Source organism: Strongylocentrotus purpuratus, unplaced genomic scaffold, assembly GCF_000002235.5.
Source record: "Strongylocentrotus purpuratus isolate Spur 01 unplaced genomic scaffold, Spur_5.0 spur5_scaffold_6, whole genome shotgun sequence".
Lineage (NCBI taxonomy): Eukaryota > Metazoa > Echinodermata > Echinoidea > Camarodonta > Strongylocentrotidae > Strongylocentrotus > Strongylocentrotus purpuratus.
Window position 1 is genome coordinate 41,241,921 of NW_022145612.1, and position 14,423 is coordinate 41,256,343.

A 14,423-nucleotide genomic window follows, 5' to 3' on the forward strand; every position below is an offset into this window, starting at 1 on the left:
TACAAAAAGATTTATACAAGTCGTGTAGCATATAGAAGAAGAAAAAAAAAAATCAACATAGCTTCATAGGAATGATTAAATCCGAAACACCCCTCCCCTTTTAATACTTCAAGGGATAGTGGAGTTCTGTTGCAGAGGGCGCTTCACAAAATATTTTTTTTGTGAGATAATGAAAAACTGATTGTCAAATTTAAAAGAACATACAATTTAAATGACAAAATCATCTTTGTTTGATCAAAATCGGTTCAGAGACGGCTGAAATATCCATAAATATAACGATTTCTAATACTTGTGTACCACCACAAATATTAGATAATTTGGAAAAAAACCGTTGAAAAAACGAAATAGCGCCTTTTACGTTGTATTTCAGCCAATGCAAATGTTGGCTTTTTGGGGGCATTTTTTCGTGTTGGTTATATTACGCACAACCAGCCGGCCCATGTTTTGTTATGTTTAATTAAATAATTAATTAGCGGTCACCGTATTTTTTTAAAAGTGGAGCTAAATTAGTATGATCGTATTGGCTAAATTTCACACATTTTGGGGTCTAAAGTTACCTTCATAGCAATTTTAGGTTCTATAAGGGCAGTAGATATGTCCCAGATAAGAATAAAAGCAATTACCATGCACTTTGAAGCAGGCGCGTACGCAGGATTTTTTCAAGGGGGGGGTTTTAACATTTATAAATCGGTCCGAAAATTTCGCAACGACTCAGCCAGCCGCTGAATAAGCGGGGGGGGGGGGGGGGGGGGGGGGGGGGGGTAAGAGGACACATTTTTTTTTTTTTTTGGTCCCAAAAAAATCGCAACGACTCAGCCGACCGCTGAATAAGCGGGGGGGGGGGGGGGGGGGGGGGGGGGGGGTAAGAGGACACTTTTTTTTTTTTTTTTTGGTCTCGAAATTTGGAAATTTGACATTTTGCTCCGTTGGGGGGGGGGGTAAGGTCACCTTTTTTAGGTCGGCCATGGGAATATTTTTTTTTTTTTTTTTTTTTTTAATAAAAAAAAAAAAAAAAAAAAAAAAAAAAAAAAAAATCCAAAAGGGGGGGGGGAGTTTTAGGTTTTTTTTAGGGGGGTTTACACACAAAAAATTTCCAAAGGGGGGGTTTAACCCCCCAAACCCCCCCCCTGCGTACGCGCCTGCTTTGAAGGCATTTGCTGTCTGAAAACAGAACTCAACTATACTATCCCTTTAATGTGACTATTTGTAGACTTTCATGTTTTTTAAAAATACATTTTTCAGCTTTAATTCTGATGGAACTGTATTTTAAAAATCTAATTTTGGTGAAAATGTCTTCACAACATTGCATAAATCTATTGTTTTTTGTTCTTTTTCGGTAACGTATCAAGTCCACGATGTCATACTTTTGGTCTCTCGCATTCCTGGCCGCCGTTCCTCTCGTCATGGCCTTTCCAACGGGCGCCCCGGCCGGTGCTTGTGTGAACTTGACACCGGGCCATCGGTATAACGCAAGTGTGATCTTCCCGCCTCAAACTGGGCCAAGTCCCTATGTCCTCAACGTCAGCAAGAACATGTACACTCCATCTGAAGAGCTCACAGGTATGCGTTAAGCGATTGAGAAATTACGATGAAATATCGATTATTTAGTAGAAAAATAGCACAGTGTTCCTTTATATAATTGTAAAATAATGCCAAGTACATTCATATGCAATGGTGCGAGTGTTATAGCATCATCGATTACAAAAACAGACGTAAAAAAAAATAAATTGTCAATTGAAATCGATGACAAATTCAATATTCAACTTCAGAGGCACAGCCAAAAATGTGCCTCTAGACAACTACCAATTATGTCGACAATGCAATCACCGTAACAACGGTAGGGATTTCACACATGAATTTCCCTTTTACCCTAAAAACTTGGACACTTTTCAAATGCTTAATATAATGTTTATGTACTAGTGGTTGGGCGATACAAACAAATGATTATATAAGTATAATGGACATTGCTCAAGTGGTGCAGTTCTAGCACGGTAGGCTATACCCAACCCCCTCAGAATGTTGGCTTTTTCGGCAAATGTATTATTGTTGTTGTTGTCTTGTCGGAGATCAGAACGAAATGAAGACGTTTTTGTTCACCTGTCGAGAGTTTTATGGAAACAAATCGAAGAATTATAAGAATACTAACAACAAGAATTTAAATGCTTTGAACTCTTCTAGCCAGAAGAAAAACCTAATCGGCTTAAAATCGAGGACAGTCGTTATTTTAGTCTGACGTATTATTTAGGTTTCCGTCTTTCAAGGAAGCTTGGAATCCCTTGAAATTTAGATTTTCTTATTCATATGACTATTCAAACCCTTGGTCATTAAGATTTTACATGTTTAATGTTCATATTAAAATAATGCTGTTTTGCAAATTCTTCCGAGATCGAATCGCAGTCGGGTCGTATAGTGTGCGGTGGGCTAAACGAGATTTCAAGGAGATGTCGTGTTAGAGTAGTTCATTCACTTGACTCTGAATCCAAGGATTAAAGGTTCAAATCACACACGGGTCTAAAGTCCTTTGGCAAGACTTTAATCTATATTTTGGACACTCTCCATGCAGGTGTTAATGGTACCTGCTATTTGCTGGGGGTAAACATAATTGTACCATCTGCAAGAACAGCTTTGATGCTGATGAGGCTTCTCCTGATGGGTAAATAAAATAATGATTATTATCATAATTATTATCATATGAATTACGTTCACGTATCTGTTCTATTTATCTATTTGGCTATATAATTATTGACCGGACTCTGTTTTCCCTAATTCAGTGTCCGTCACCGGCGGATCATTCAAAGGTATTCTCCTGCAGGCTCGGTTGGCGGACGACACCCTGGTCGGCACGTTCAGCGACCCACCGACTAACACTAAACTTGTCAAATGCACTGGCCCTGGAGACAGCGTTACCCATACAAGCACCACCCCCAAAGAGGCGGGAACATCCTTTACCTGGACCGCTCCTGGTAGTGATGTCGGGAACGTTATTTTTACGTGAGTTCATTTATTTATTCATTCATACCGTCATTTATTTATTCATTCATACCTTCATTTATTTATTCATTTATACCTTTATTTATTTATTTATTTATTCTTTCATTCATTTATTAATTAATTAATTAATGTATTTATTTCTATTGCTTCAAGAAAAAGAGTCAATACACCACTTTTTACTTGCGGAATTAAATTAAACTAATATTATAGAGGCGGACAGAAAATTGGAGACTTCAATTTTGGACACACAAATTACACTCATTATGTTTATTCATTATTATTTATCTATTTGCTTATGTATTCATTCATTCATTCATTCATTTACTATTAAATATGTTTTTTTAAATCCATTTATCTTATATTAATTTATATTTATATATCTATTTATTTATATATTCAGTAATTCGCAAATTAATCAAATCATTCATTCATTTCATTATTTTTCAAAATATTGTTCATTTTCTTTAATTTAATGATTTATTGATCCATTTATTTACTCATTCTTTCAACTATATATTTATTCAAGTCTTTCATCTTACAATATCGTTTTTGTTATATTTGCTAATGACGCATTCTGATCGGGAATCATGAAAGGGAAGTTGTGGGGGAAGAGAGGGGGAGGACAGGCTGGGCTTTTTAGTGTTGTTTTCAGTAGCGATGGGGATGAACAAGTATTTTCATAATGGGCAGGTATTTGTGAAATCAAGTTTATTCGAGTGGCGAAAGTATTAAATCAAAATATATAACAAGCAAAACAAGTTAATTTTTAAAGATCATGTACAATTTGATCTTGGTATTTTTCTTTTTCTCTAGGCCTCCAATCAAGAGGAGTGGGTGCAGCTGCTCCACTTATTTTTTATATAGATTTGGACGAAATCACTTTGTGATGTTACATAATATGAAATGAATGTAGGATCGGCGAACTCACTTTCATCTATGCAACCCCAAAAGGCCAAAACAAAAACAAGACCAAATTAAGAAATCGAATTTAATCAGACAGATGGAAAGACAATTATAGGGACATAACTAACCTCTTCGTAAACAACGACAATGAATTGTCATCTCGTTGGGTACGGATTGAGATTTAAATATTTTTCGAATTTAGTAGATTTTAAATAAATGTTGACCTGCTTTTTGCATGTTACGTCTTTCCCTCAGGGCGACCTTTGTTCTAGAGTACGACGAGTTTTGGGTGAAAGTTACTTCTCAAGAGATACCTTCAACGGGTAAGTTCTAGCTTATATTGTCCAAATTTTGTTCAGACTTAAGTTTTGCCATTCTAAAGATTATAATAACTTCATTTTCATTGATTTCATTTCATCTGTATTGATCCATGATTAGCCATGATTATACATAGACATTCTTTTTCCATTGGCACTTTTACAAGATACAATAAATTTACAATTACAATACACATAGGCCTAGAACATGAAGACGAATCACACTTATGTTTCGCAATTTGTATATATTTGCCTACATGCATATGATTATTTACTTACATACACGAAATGCATTTTATGAATGCATTACCATTATTCCTTAGTGTTTTTAATATACATATAAGTTTCAGAATACTGAAATAATAATAATATTTGCCCCCGTATAGTATCATGACATCGTGTTAAAGTACTTTGATGTATATCTACATGTACATACTTACGTACTGTAAAATTGAGAAATATCAGATTATGAGGTGAATATAGAAGATTGAATGCAGTCGTGTATAATGGTGCATTTTCAAGTAAACAAGCAGTTACCGACCCTTCCCATTATCACATTTTGCATTAAAACAAAATACAGACAACAGAAGGGTTCCGTCAAAAATGTAACAACAACTACTTTAGGTATTGATAGTTTAAAAATTTCCCAATATGCAGATGACACAACATTATTTGTGGAATCTGTGAATGAAATTAACGATTTTGGAGACTATGCAGGTCCGAAAATAAATTGGAATAAGACAGGAGTTATGAAACTGAATACTGTAGATAATTTTGTTCATGATAATGCCATTACATGTATATATACTGATCAACCTGTAAAATATCTAGGAGTATATGTAGGCGAAAATAAGAAATTGTTACAACATTTAAACTGGAATGTAAAAATAGATAAAATTCGAAATGTATTAAAATTATGTGGAAAATGAGAGATCTTACTTTTTATGGCAGAATAATTGTTTTGAAAATGTTAGCGGCGTCACAAATTGTATATACCGCAACTGTTGTACCAGTACCAAAACATATTTCACAGATATTGAACAGACTATTATTTTGTTTCTTTTGGAACTCCAAAAAAGATAAAATTAAACGTAATGTAATTATAAGTGATATTGAAAATGGTGGATTGAATATGATTGATATTGCTAGTAAAATATCTTCACTTCGTTTGGCATGGATATCTCGTTTTTTTGAATGATAATGGCTCTTATTGGAAAAAACATGTTTAGATACTGGTCCGACAAAATAGGGGGTTTGCCACTATGTTTACATTTCAACTGTAACATAAAGGATATGAATTTATAATGCACTAAACATAATTTGCCAGAATTCTATGTAGATCTTTTATGTACTTGGTCAGAACTAAAATTCATTGATATGTTTCAAGTAAGAAATATTCCAAATTAAATTTTTTGGAAAAATAGTAACATTACCTTTAAGAAAAAATACTGTTTTATCAAGAATGGCAAGAGGCCGGTTTATTGAAAATTCATAATTTGATTACAAATGGTATTTGGAATGATTCTACAATACTAAATACAAAAGTGAAAGCACAACAGCTCTTATTTGATTTTAAATATACAAAATTAAAGAAAGCATTTCCACAGTGTTGGTTGGATAGATTAAGCTATGAATTTGAACAAGAATGTAATATTTCGAATATGATAGAAATAGAAACAGGGGATAAATTGAATGTTTTTGTTATGAAAGTGAAAGATTACTATAGCTTATTATTACGTAAAGTGTCAAAAGAACCAAATATCATTTACTTTTGGAATTTATTTTTAGATTTGGATAATGGCTTTGTTTGGAAAGATGTATTTTTTATTTAAATTAAAGCAAATTCGTAATAATAAAGTTAGACAATTTAATTTCAAGATGATTCATAGGTTTATTGCCTCAAAAGAAAACTTATATAAATGGCAAATTGTTAATAATAATTTATCCAACTCTTGTGGACAAGTTAACTCAAATTTTCATGTTATGTTATATTGCAAGGATGTGACTTTGTTTTGGAAAATAATATGTAATTTGATATTTAATCTATTCCAAATAGAAATACAAATAGACCAGAAGATAATAGTTGTAGGTAAGGATATTGGAAACAAGAAATATTCACTTCTGAATATTATTTTGAATTATGCGCAATATGCAATTTATAAATGTCACGTTAAGAAGATTGTTAATGGTTCTGTTTACTACCCACATAGTTTTTTGAATTTAAGTCGTTGCTAAGATCATTTTTAAGATATGAATGTGTTAACAAAGAAAATAATTCTAAGCTGGAAGAATTATTGAATGTACTTTAGCCTATGTTAGGTTTCACTCAATCATTGAGTTATTAATGTATAAATGTATTACTATTATGGAAATAAAAACCTCGCTTGAGGATAAGAGAAAAAACAACAACAACTACTTGCGGTTATAGAATTCGTCAAAAGCGAGAGGATATTTTAAACTAAATTACTTTAGTCCTGTTCTTTTAGTCTTGGCAGTGCAACACTCATGAATTGGTAGGTGGCATGCAATTGATTACGATGTGCAAGTTATGTTTTGTTTCCACTTCTCACTACACCCGCGCTTCAGTACAACACAGATCAAATAACGTATCCACTCAGCTCAGCCTCTTCATTACACGATTTTTCAAATTCAACAATTTTAAAGGATAGTTAAAGGGATAGTTGAGTTCTGTTTTCAGACCTCAAATGCCTTCAAAGTGCATGGTTATTGCTCTTATTCTATCTATAATATCTATAGTGCCCTTTTAGAACCTAAAATTGCTATGAAGGTAATTTTAGACCCCAAGATGTGTGAAATTTAGCCAATACGATCGTACTAATTCAGCTCCACTTTAAGAAAAACATGGTGATCTTTAATTAATTATTTCATTAAAAATAACAATACATGAGCCGGCTAATTGTGGGTAATATAAGCAACACAAAAATGCCAACAAAAAAGCCAACATCGGCATTGGCTGAAATACGACGTAAAAGACATTATTTCGTTTTTTTTCAACGGTTTTTTCAATTTTTTCAAAATATCTAATATTTTGTGGTGGTACACAAGTATTATAAATCGTTACATTTCAGCCATCTCTGAACCAATTTTGATCAAACAAAGATGATTTTGTCGTTTAAATATTATGTTCTTTCAAATTTGACACTCAGTTTTTCATTATCTCACAAAAAATTATTCTTATTTATGATATTTCTAGTGCCCTTGTAGGACCTAACATTGCTATGAAGGTAATTTGAGATCCCAAAATGTACGAAATTTATATTAAAGGGACTTGGTAACATTGTACAGATGTTGCAAAATATATGTATGCGGCCCGTTATCCGGGGCAACGGGCAACTTTAAAAAAACTATTGACCGGTAGGCGGGTATGGCTAAAATCACGACTCCAGTTTCGACCAATCAGATGACTAGATTTATTCAAGTTTCTAAAAAAGGGATATATAATTTACTTTATGAAAGAGTGGAGATACAAATATTTGTTGCAAATTTAAAAGGAAAAGCTTATTCATTTAGACTTATAGGAATCTCTTGACTGTTATTTGTGAATTTTTTAAATACTTTTCCTAGATATTGACGAATGCTCCGTGAATGATCCAGCGCCCTGTGATACTAAAAATGGGGCGTGTGAGAACTCAGCCGGGTCTTACAGCTGTTCGTGTAACGCTGGATACAAACTAAGCACTGCTGATGGCTTCACATGCAATGGTAAGGATGTAATGTCAAATTAGTGTCACCTTTTAATGACACCTTAAGGGGGGGGGCAGTCTAGAAAAATATCCTCAATTTTTGTTTTTCAATTGCAGTTTTCATGATATTTTTAGTATTTGATTGTATTTTTGGGCAAAGGAAATATCAGGTAAGCCAATAATCAGACCGGAAGTGCATAGTTTTGGTCCATTTTTTTTAGCAGTCAAAATTGACCACTTTTGAGTGTTGCCATGGACCTCTGGATGTAACGGACTGGGTACCGGGTTGTCCGTCCGTTCGTCCTTACGTCCCGTTCTCGTGATCACGTTAGCTCAAGAACCAATTTATGGATCCCCTCCAAATTTTGGTCATGTATGTATTTTGCAGAGCCGATGAACTGATTAGATTTCAGGGTCATGAGGTCCATTGTCAAAGGTCATGGGGCTCATTATCTATGCAAAAATAGTTTGTGAACGCATTATCATTAGAACCGATGGATGGATTACTATCAAACTCAGGACACTTATGTATCTTGCAGATCCAAATGAACTGATCGGATTTTAGGGTCTTGAGGTCCTGTGTATTTTTTTTCAGTGAGCCTTACACATCTCTAGATCCCATTGACGGATTGCCATCAAACTTTGTACACATAAATATATGTACCTTGATGTACCTTTTTTGCAATGTTCATCGTTAATAAACAGAAATGTATGCCTAAAATGTAACAGAAAAAAAGAAAGAAAATTATCTTGCATTATTAATAGCAAATATTGTATGTTCACTGTTTGAAGACGGCAAGAAGCTGTCGGGAAAACAGGCACTTCGATGAGAGTCTATGGCAAATGGGCCATTTATTAAAAATAATTCTTTTTCAGCAAAAAAGAAGAAGATTTGAATTGAACATAATTCAACCAAAGGTCGATTCATTTCTCTCATTTTTTGTCTTCCTTGTAGGAGCACCATGGGTTACCGTCAATTCAGCATTGATCATCAGTCTACTCTGTATGGTCTTTGTCGCTACCAAGCAGTAATTCCAGTCTAATGTTTTGCCCGTAGAAACTACACGTACTTGGCATCCAGTTGCGTAGCGTGGGTGCTAGATTGATGACAACTTCGGATTATCAAGGTTATATTACTGATTGTAACGGTAATGGTTATTGTAATGGTATTGGTAATGTTAATGGTAATGGTATTGGTAATGTTAATGGTAATGGTCTTAATGAAAATTCATTTGCAGCCAGAGGGCTGAATTGCAGAATTTTGTACATTGCGTAAAAACATAAATAATTATACAAACATGATTAGGATGAGGATGGAGGAAGGGGTCGATTCACCTTTTTTAACGTCCCCCTCTTTGTCTGTATATCTGCCTCTCTCCCTTTCCCATTTTATTTCTTTTTATTCGTCATTCGATTGTTTGTGTATATGTGTGTAGGCAGGGGGGGGGGGGGGGGGGGGGAGCGCACGATACCTAGCTACGTCACATCTGCCTATAGGGCCATCATATTGCGCTCTATTGGTAAAAACACCCCCAAACAACCGAAATCAACGTTGCTTCATTAACATATATTTAGATAATGCTTATACTATTGGGATAAATTATGATTTTTGTGTGTACTTTTTTTTTGCAATTCAGGAGATAAATCTTAAAGGTGTAGTACAAAGTTTTGGAAAATTTTGAAAAATCGGGTGGATAGTGATCCTTACAATTTTGATACATTTTGATGCCCCTGTGAATGTATTATAAGCACTAAAAATTTAGCTCATAAAACACTTCTGCTTTCGAGAAAAATCGAAAATAAAATTTGATAAATTTCAAATATCGCCTACGGCCGTTCAATGGTAGCTGTGACCATGAAAATCTCAGAATATGTAGATGTGATATATAATTCCCAAATGGGAATAGCTTTTCGGTCGATTTTAGTCCAAAAACATCGTTTTATAGCTTAATTAATATCTTGACCTTGAGAGGGAGCTATACAACATAAAGAGTTTATTATTTACAATGTCATAACTTTAGACTCGATTTCAACCGCGACAACAATCACTGAATATTGTAGGATCGCATATGTTTCCAATAATTATGTTCATTTGAACCAAATTTATGACCCCATACCAAAACTTTGTATTACCTTTAACAAAGCACTACGAAATAATTTTTTTCTCGAAGCTGTTCCATTTACTTGTTTTGCTGATACAGTACTACGTTTTTACAATTATGTTGATGGCTCTTAAATAAATTGCCTGGGTCATAAACACTTTGTTAGAGTTTGTTTCTTTAATTTATTATGTGATTGTGCAAAGCTAAATGATTTGCTATGGATGTGTAACGATGCCTGCGAAATATTTAATCATACATTTTAAAGTTTTCTAAGTTGGAGAGGGAAGCATTTACACCTTCTAAACATGCCAATTCATCTCTTCTTTTCTTCAGAACATGATATCTAAAATATTTTGGCAAAAATCGACCAAACTATTACTACTATGATCATTGGTTGACATGTCACATTTTCGGCGACCACAGACCTATTTATAATTATTTTATCGTTTCATTTCATTTATTTTTCAGTATACATTAAGAAATATGAACTCATTTTAAACAGAACTGGCAAGGGTTCCGAGATAAGCAAAGCTTGATGCCTTATGAGCCCTGACAATTAAGTATATGTACAAGCAAATTACATAAATTAGGGTGTACCTGGTGATGCAAAGAGAGAGAGAGAGAGAGAGAGAGAGAGAGAGAGAGAGAGAGAGAAAGATAGAGAGAGAAAGGTAGAGAGAAAAAGGTAGAGAGAGGGAGAGAGAGAGAGAGAGAGAGAGAGAGAGAGAGAGGGTGGTTAATTGAAGTGAACAGGGGAGAGCAACCTGAACCAAGAAAATACGACTCCTTCCCCTTTAGCTTGCGTATCATCCAATCACCGGTGTGCTACCACCCCATTCCCACCCACCACCATATTAAGCTCCTCCCCAAAGAACGGACATACGCTAAAATAAAGAGTCCCCCCCCCCCCAAAAAAAAGGGGCCTACCACAAATCCAATCATGTAGGAAAATTTTCATTGATACCAGGAGAAGTGGAATCTTTTTATAAGAAAAATGATACCACATTTGCCAAAATTGGTTTAGTAATGTCGAGTTGCACTACGTCCTACTGACAAAGTTTGGTGCAAAGGGTATAGTTGGGGTGAAATCGACCTGACTTTGTGATCTGTCGAGGGGTCTCTTGGGGCTAGACCCGACTACTATAGTCAGGCAGACCAAATGTTAGTAAATTAATTATATGGGTTAGGTGACTTCGATGGGTGAAATATTATAGGTAAAATGTGGTGAGTATTTTGGGAGAGGCTCTTAACCTAACCCATTTTCACCGATTTATTAACGTAAAATCAACGTAAAATTTACAAAGCACATAATATAAACTGCATGAGTTAAAATGGAACAATGACTCGAAGATTAAAACGTTTTTTACATGTTATTTTCCCTACACTGTAAAAATTAAAATATTAAATCACTATTTAAAAAGGCCGAGGAGTGACCACTTTTTCAAAAAGGTAGTTTAACACTTTGAACATGCTGGATCTCACTCCATAAAGATTGGATCTGGCATTTTTAAACTGTTAAAATCATTAATTTTGTGCATGCACTCCTTTGCCCTTTTAAATGGTGATTTAACTATTTAGTTTTTAAAGAGTATGTTAAGCCTCGGTCACAAATACCATTACGAACTGCTACGAACGATTTTTAGACCATTTCGTAAGATCTGTTTCCCTTCCATATTTGTTTTGCCCCTTGGACCAGTCACTGGTTAGGTTTGTCATTTGGTTTCGGGTGAGGTATAAGGGTAGGGTAAAATGTAATGCTTTGTGAAGTTAAGAATTTAGAAAGTGTCAGAAATTGAGACAGCAAAGCGATTGACACCGGGACCATGTTTATATCGAACCATGACCAGAATTTTCGTCATTCCGATTGTTATTGGCATCACTCCCATCATTATTACCCATCATCACCATTTACAGATTCATCACTATCACTGTCACCACCACCACCATCGCCACCACCACCACCACCACCATCGCCACCACCACAATCATAATCATCATCATTATTCATTATCATTGTCATATTTGATATTCTCTGTTTGTAGGAATACGGAGTTCAAAGCTAAAGTCTAAAAGAAATGTCATTATTTATCATCGCCACCACCACCACCACCACCACCACCACCACCACCACCACCACTACCAACGCCGCCACCACCACCACCATCACCACTATCATCACAACCATCATCATTATTCATCATTATCATTGTCATCTTTATTTGTTATTCTCTGTTCTTAGGACTACGGAGCTCAAAGCTAAAGTCTAAAAGACATGTCATTAGTTGAAAAGAAATTCAGATGAGCATTCAAGATGACTTGCGACAATGTGGTGTCTTTTAATCCTATATTGTAGAAATTAGAGTGAAAACACCGTGATGCAATGTAACAAGAATGTTTCACATTTAAAAAAAAAAAAAAAATCGTCGGAATATGCCCCGGATGGGCAGGGTGGCACAGTGCCCCCATTTTTTCAAGAACCCAAAAGTGCCCCTTTTAACATAGGAAAAGTGCCCCTTTAGCTGTGTAAGAAGTGCCCCTTTTTACATACAAAGTGCCCCTTTTACTTATACAAGTGCCCCTATTCATTTTTAAAAGTGCCCCTTCCCCTTTCCACCTCTGATAAGTGTCCCTTATATACCCGTACCCCTTTTCCTTCGACAAGTTCCCATTTTTTTTCTTTGCAATAAGTGTCCATTTTCCATTCTCATTAGTGCCCTTTTTAATCTCTAGTAAGTGCCCGTTTTCAGGTACGAGAAGCGCCCCTTTCACTTTTGATAAGCGCCCCCTTCACCTCTGATAATTGCCCTATTCAAATCTGAGAGGTGCCCTTTTTACATTGACAAGTGCCCCTTCCCCCTTTTAATAACTACCTCTTTCTAACTCGGATAAGCACACCTTATATTTTCACATGTGCCCCCTTTTCTTTCTAATAAGTGCCCCTTTTCCTTATGATAAGTGCCCCCATTTAAAAAAGAGCCCCTTCCCCTTCTCATAAATGCCCATTTTTCAGCTATGCAAATAGTCCCTTTTCATTTTCATAAGTGCCCCTTCTCTTCTCTGGTAATTGCCCCTATTAAAATCTGATCGGTGCCCCTTTCTTTCAACAAATACACATTTCCCTTTATCATTACTGCCCCCTTTTCATTCTCATAAGTGTCTTTTTCATCCTGGGTGAGTGCCCCATTTTAAGGTGTAAGAAGTGCCCCATTTTCACCTCTGATAATTACCTGTTGTATTTTGACACGTGCTCCTTTTCTTTTCTAATAAGTGTCATCCTTTTCGATAAGTGTCCCCTTTTTATCTCATCAAACGTGCCCCTAATTTCAAGCGACTAAAAGCAATTATACCCCAAATATCGCTCGCTACGCTCGCTCGCATTTATAGATGTCATAATTAGGCCTATGTTACTTATCAAAGCTCTTTTCAGTCTTTTGTTATGAGAATGTGCTTATAACCCCCAATCCTGATGGCCCATCAGGATTGGGTTTTTCATCTTTATAAGATGTAATTTTTCGCTATGCGACCTCACAAATCTTAATTTTTTCCTCGCTCGCAGACCATCACACAGAACTACAAGGTATGATATGCTTAAGCAATATCTTATACGATGTATAAAGAGAAACAAATATTAAAATCATGCCTGATAATGTAATCACAATTATAGGGGTATATACCAATGTCTAACAAATTGTATATTATTATTATTACTTATACCGCGCTTTTCCAATAAGGCCCTTACCCTTTCGAGGTGCCCCTTTTTTTTCTCCAGAAAGTGCCCTTTTTTTGTTGGTGCCCCCCCCCCCCCCCCCCCCCCCCCCATTTTGGACGTCGCTCCACCGCCCCTACACACACCCAGGCACTCACTCTCCAAAATGATACAAACAAATGAAAAATAATGTGCGTGGAACGTAGCATAAAAATGTGCATAGGGATCGGTTGCGGGGGGGGGGGGGGGGGGGGGGGGGGGGGGGGGGGTGGCTGTGTGGTCATCGATTTAATTGATCCGTACACGTACACTGTACACGTACACTGTACCACACATACGAGCATCACTATCCTGGCTGTGTAGTAAAAGCTGTGCTTTTAATTCTCAAAATTTCAAACACCACTGTACAAAACTCAACTAATTTCACTCTAAATCAGTATTGTAGTGACAATTGATGACACCTAAATAACAGTAAAATACATTTTTTTAAACTTACTAATGTTAAAAAGAATAATTTAAAAATTCAAATTGTAAGTCTAGTGTAAAATTTGCCGATCAGTCCAATCGGTAAAAATGGTGTGCAGTCTATGCAATATTGTGTGGTGTGTATATTTATGTATAGGTCTAATAATAGCTACCTCACAGCAAGTATGCAGTACTAGAGGTCAATACGCATTAGCATTGACTCTCTATATAGATG

At 35.6% G+C, this 14,423-nt stretch overlaps 1 protein-coding gene across 1 annotated transcript; it reads left to right on the forward strand.

Moving 5' to 3' along the window:
- The first annotated feature begins 1,301 nt into the window (after positions 1-1,301).
- On the forward strand, positions 1,302-9,004 carry LOC115919327 (putative defense protein 3). The gene is made up of 5 exons (XM_030972827.1): positions 1,302-1,560; positions 2,772-2,991; positions 4,150-4,217; positions 7,797-7,934; positions 8,871-9,004. The coding sequence occupies exons 1-5, from the start codon at positions 1,356-1,358 to the stop codon at positions 8,945-8,947; spliced, it is 708 nt and encodes a 235-aa protein (XP_030828687.1). The 5' UTR covers positions 1,302-1,355; the 3' UTR covers positions 8,948-9,004.
- The last annotated feature ends 5,419 nt before the right edge of the window (positions 9,005-14,423 follow it).

Excerpts from the sequence above, each read along its gene's own strand:
- LOC115919327 (XM_030972827.1), top strand. The coding sequence starts at position 1,356 with ATGTCATACTTTTGGTCTCTCGCATTCCTGGCCGCCGTTCCTCTCGTC. Across the intron at positions 1,561-2,771 it reads TCCATCTGAAGAGCTCACAG|TGTCCGTCACCGGCGGATCA; the intron begins GTATGCGTTAAG and ends TCCCTAATTCAG. Across the intron at positions 7,935-8,870 it reads TGATGGCTTCACATGCAATG|GAGCACCATGGGTTACCGTC; the intron begins GTAAGGATGTAA and ends TCTTCCTTGTAG.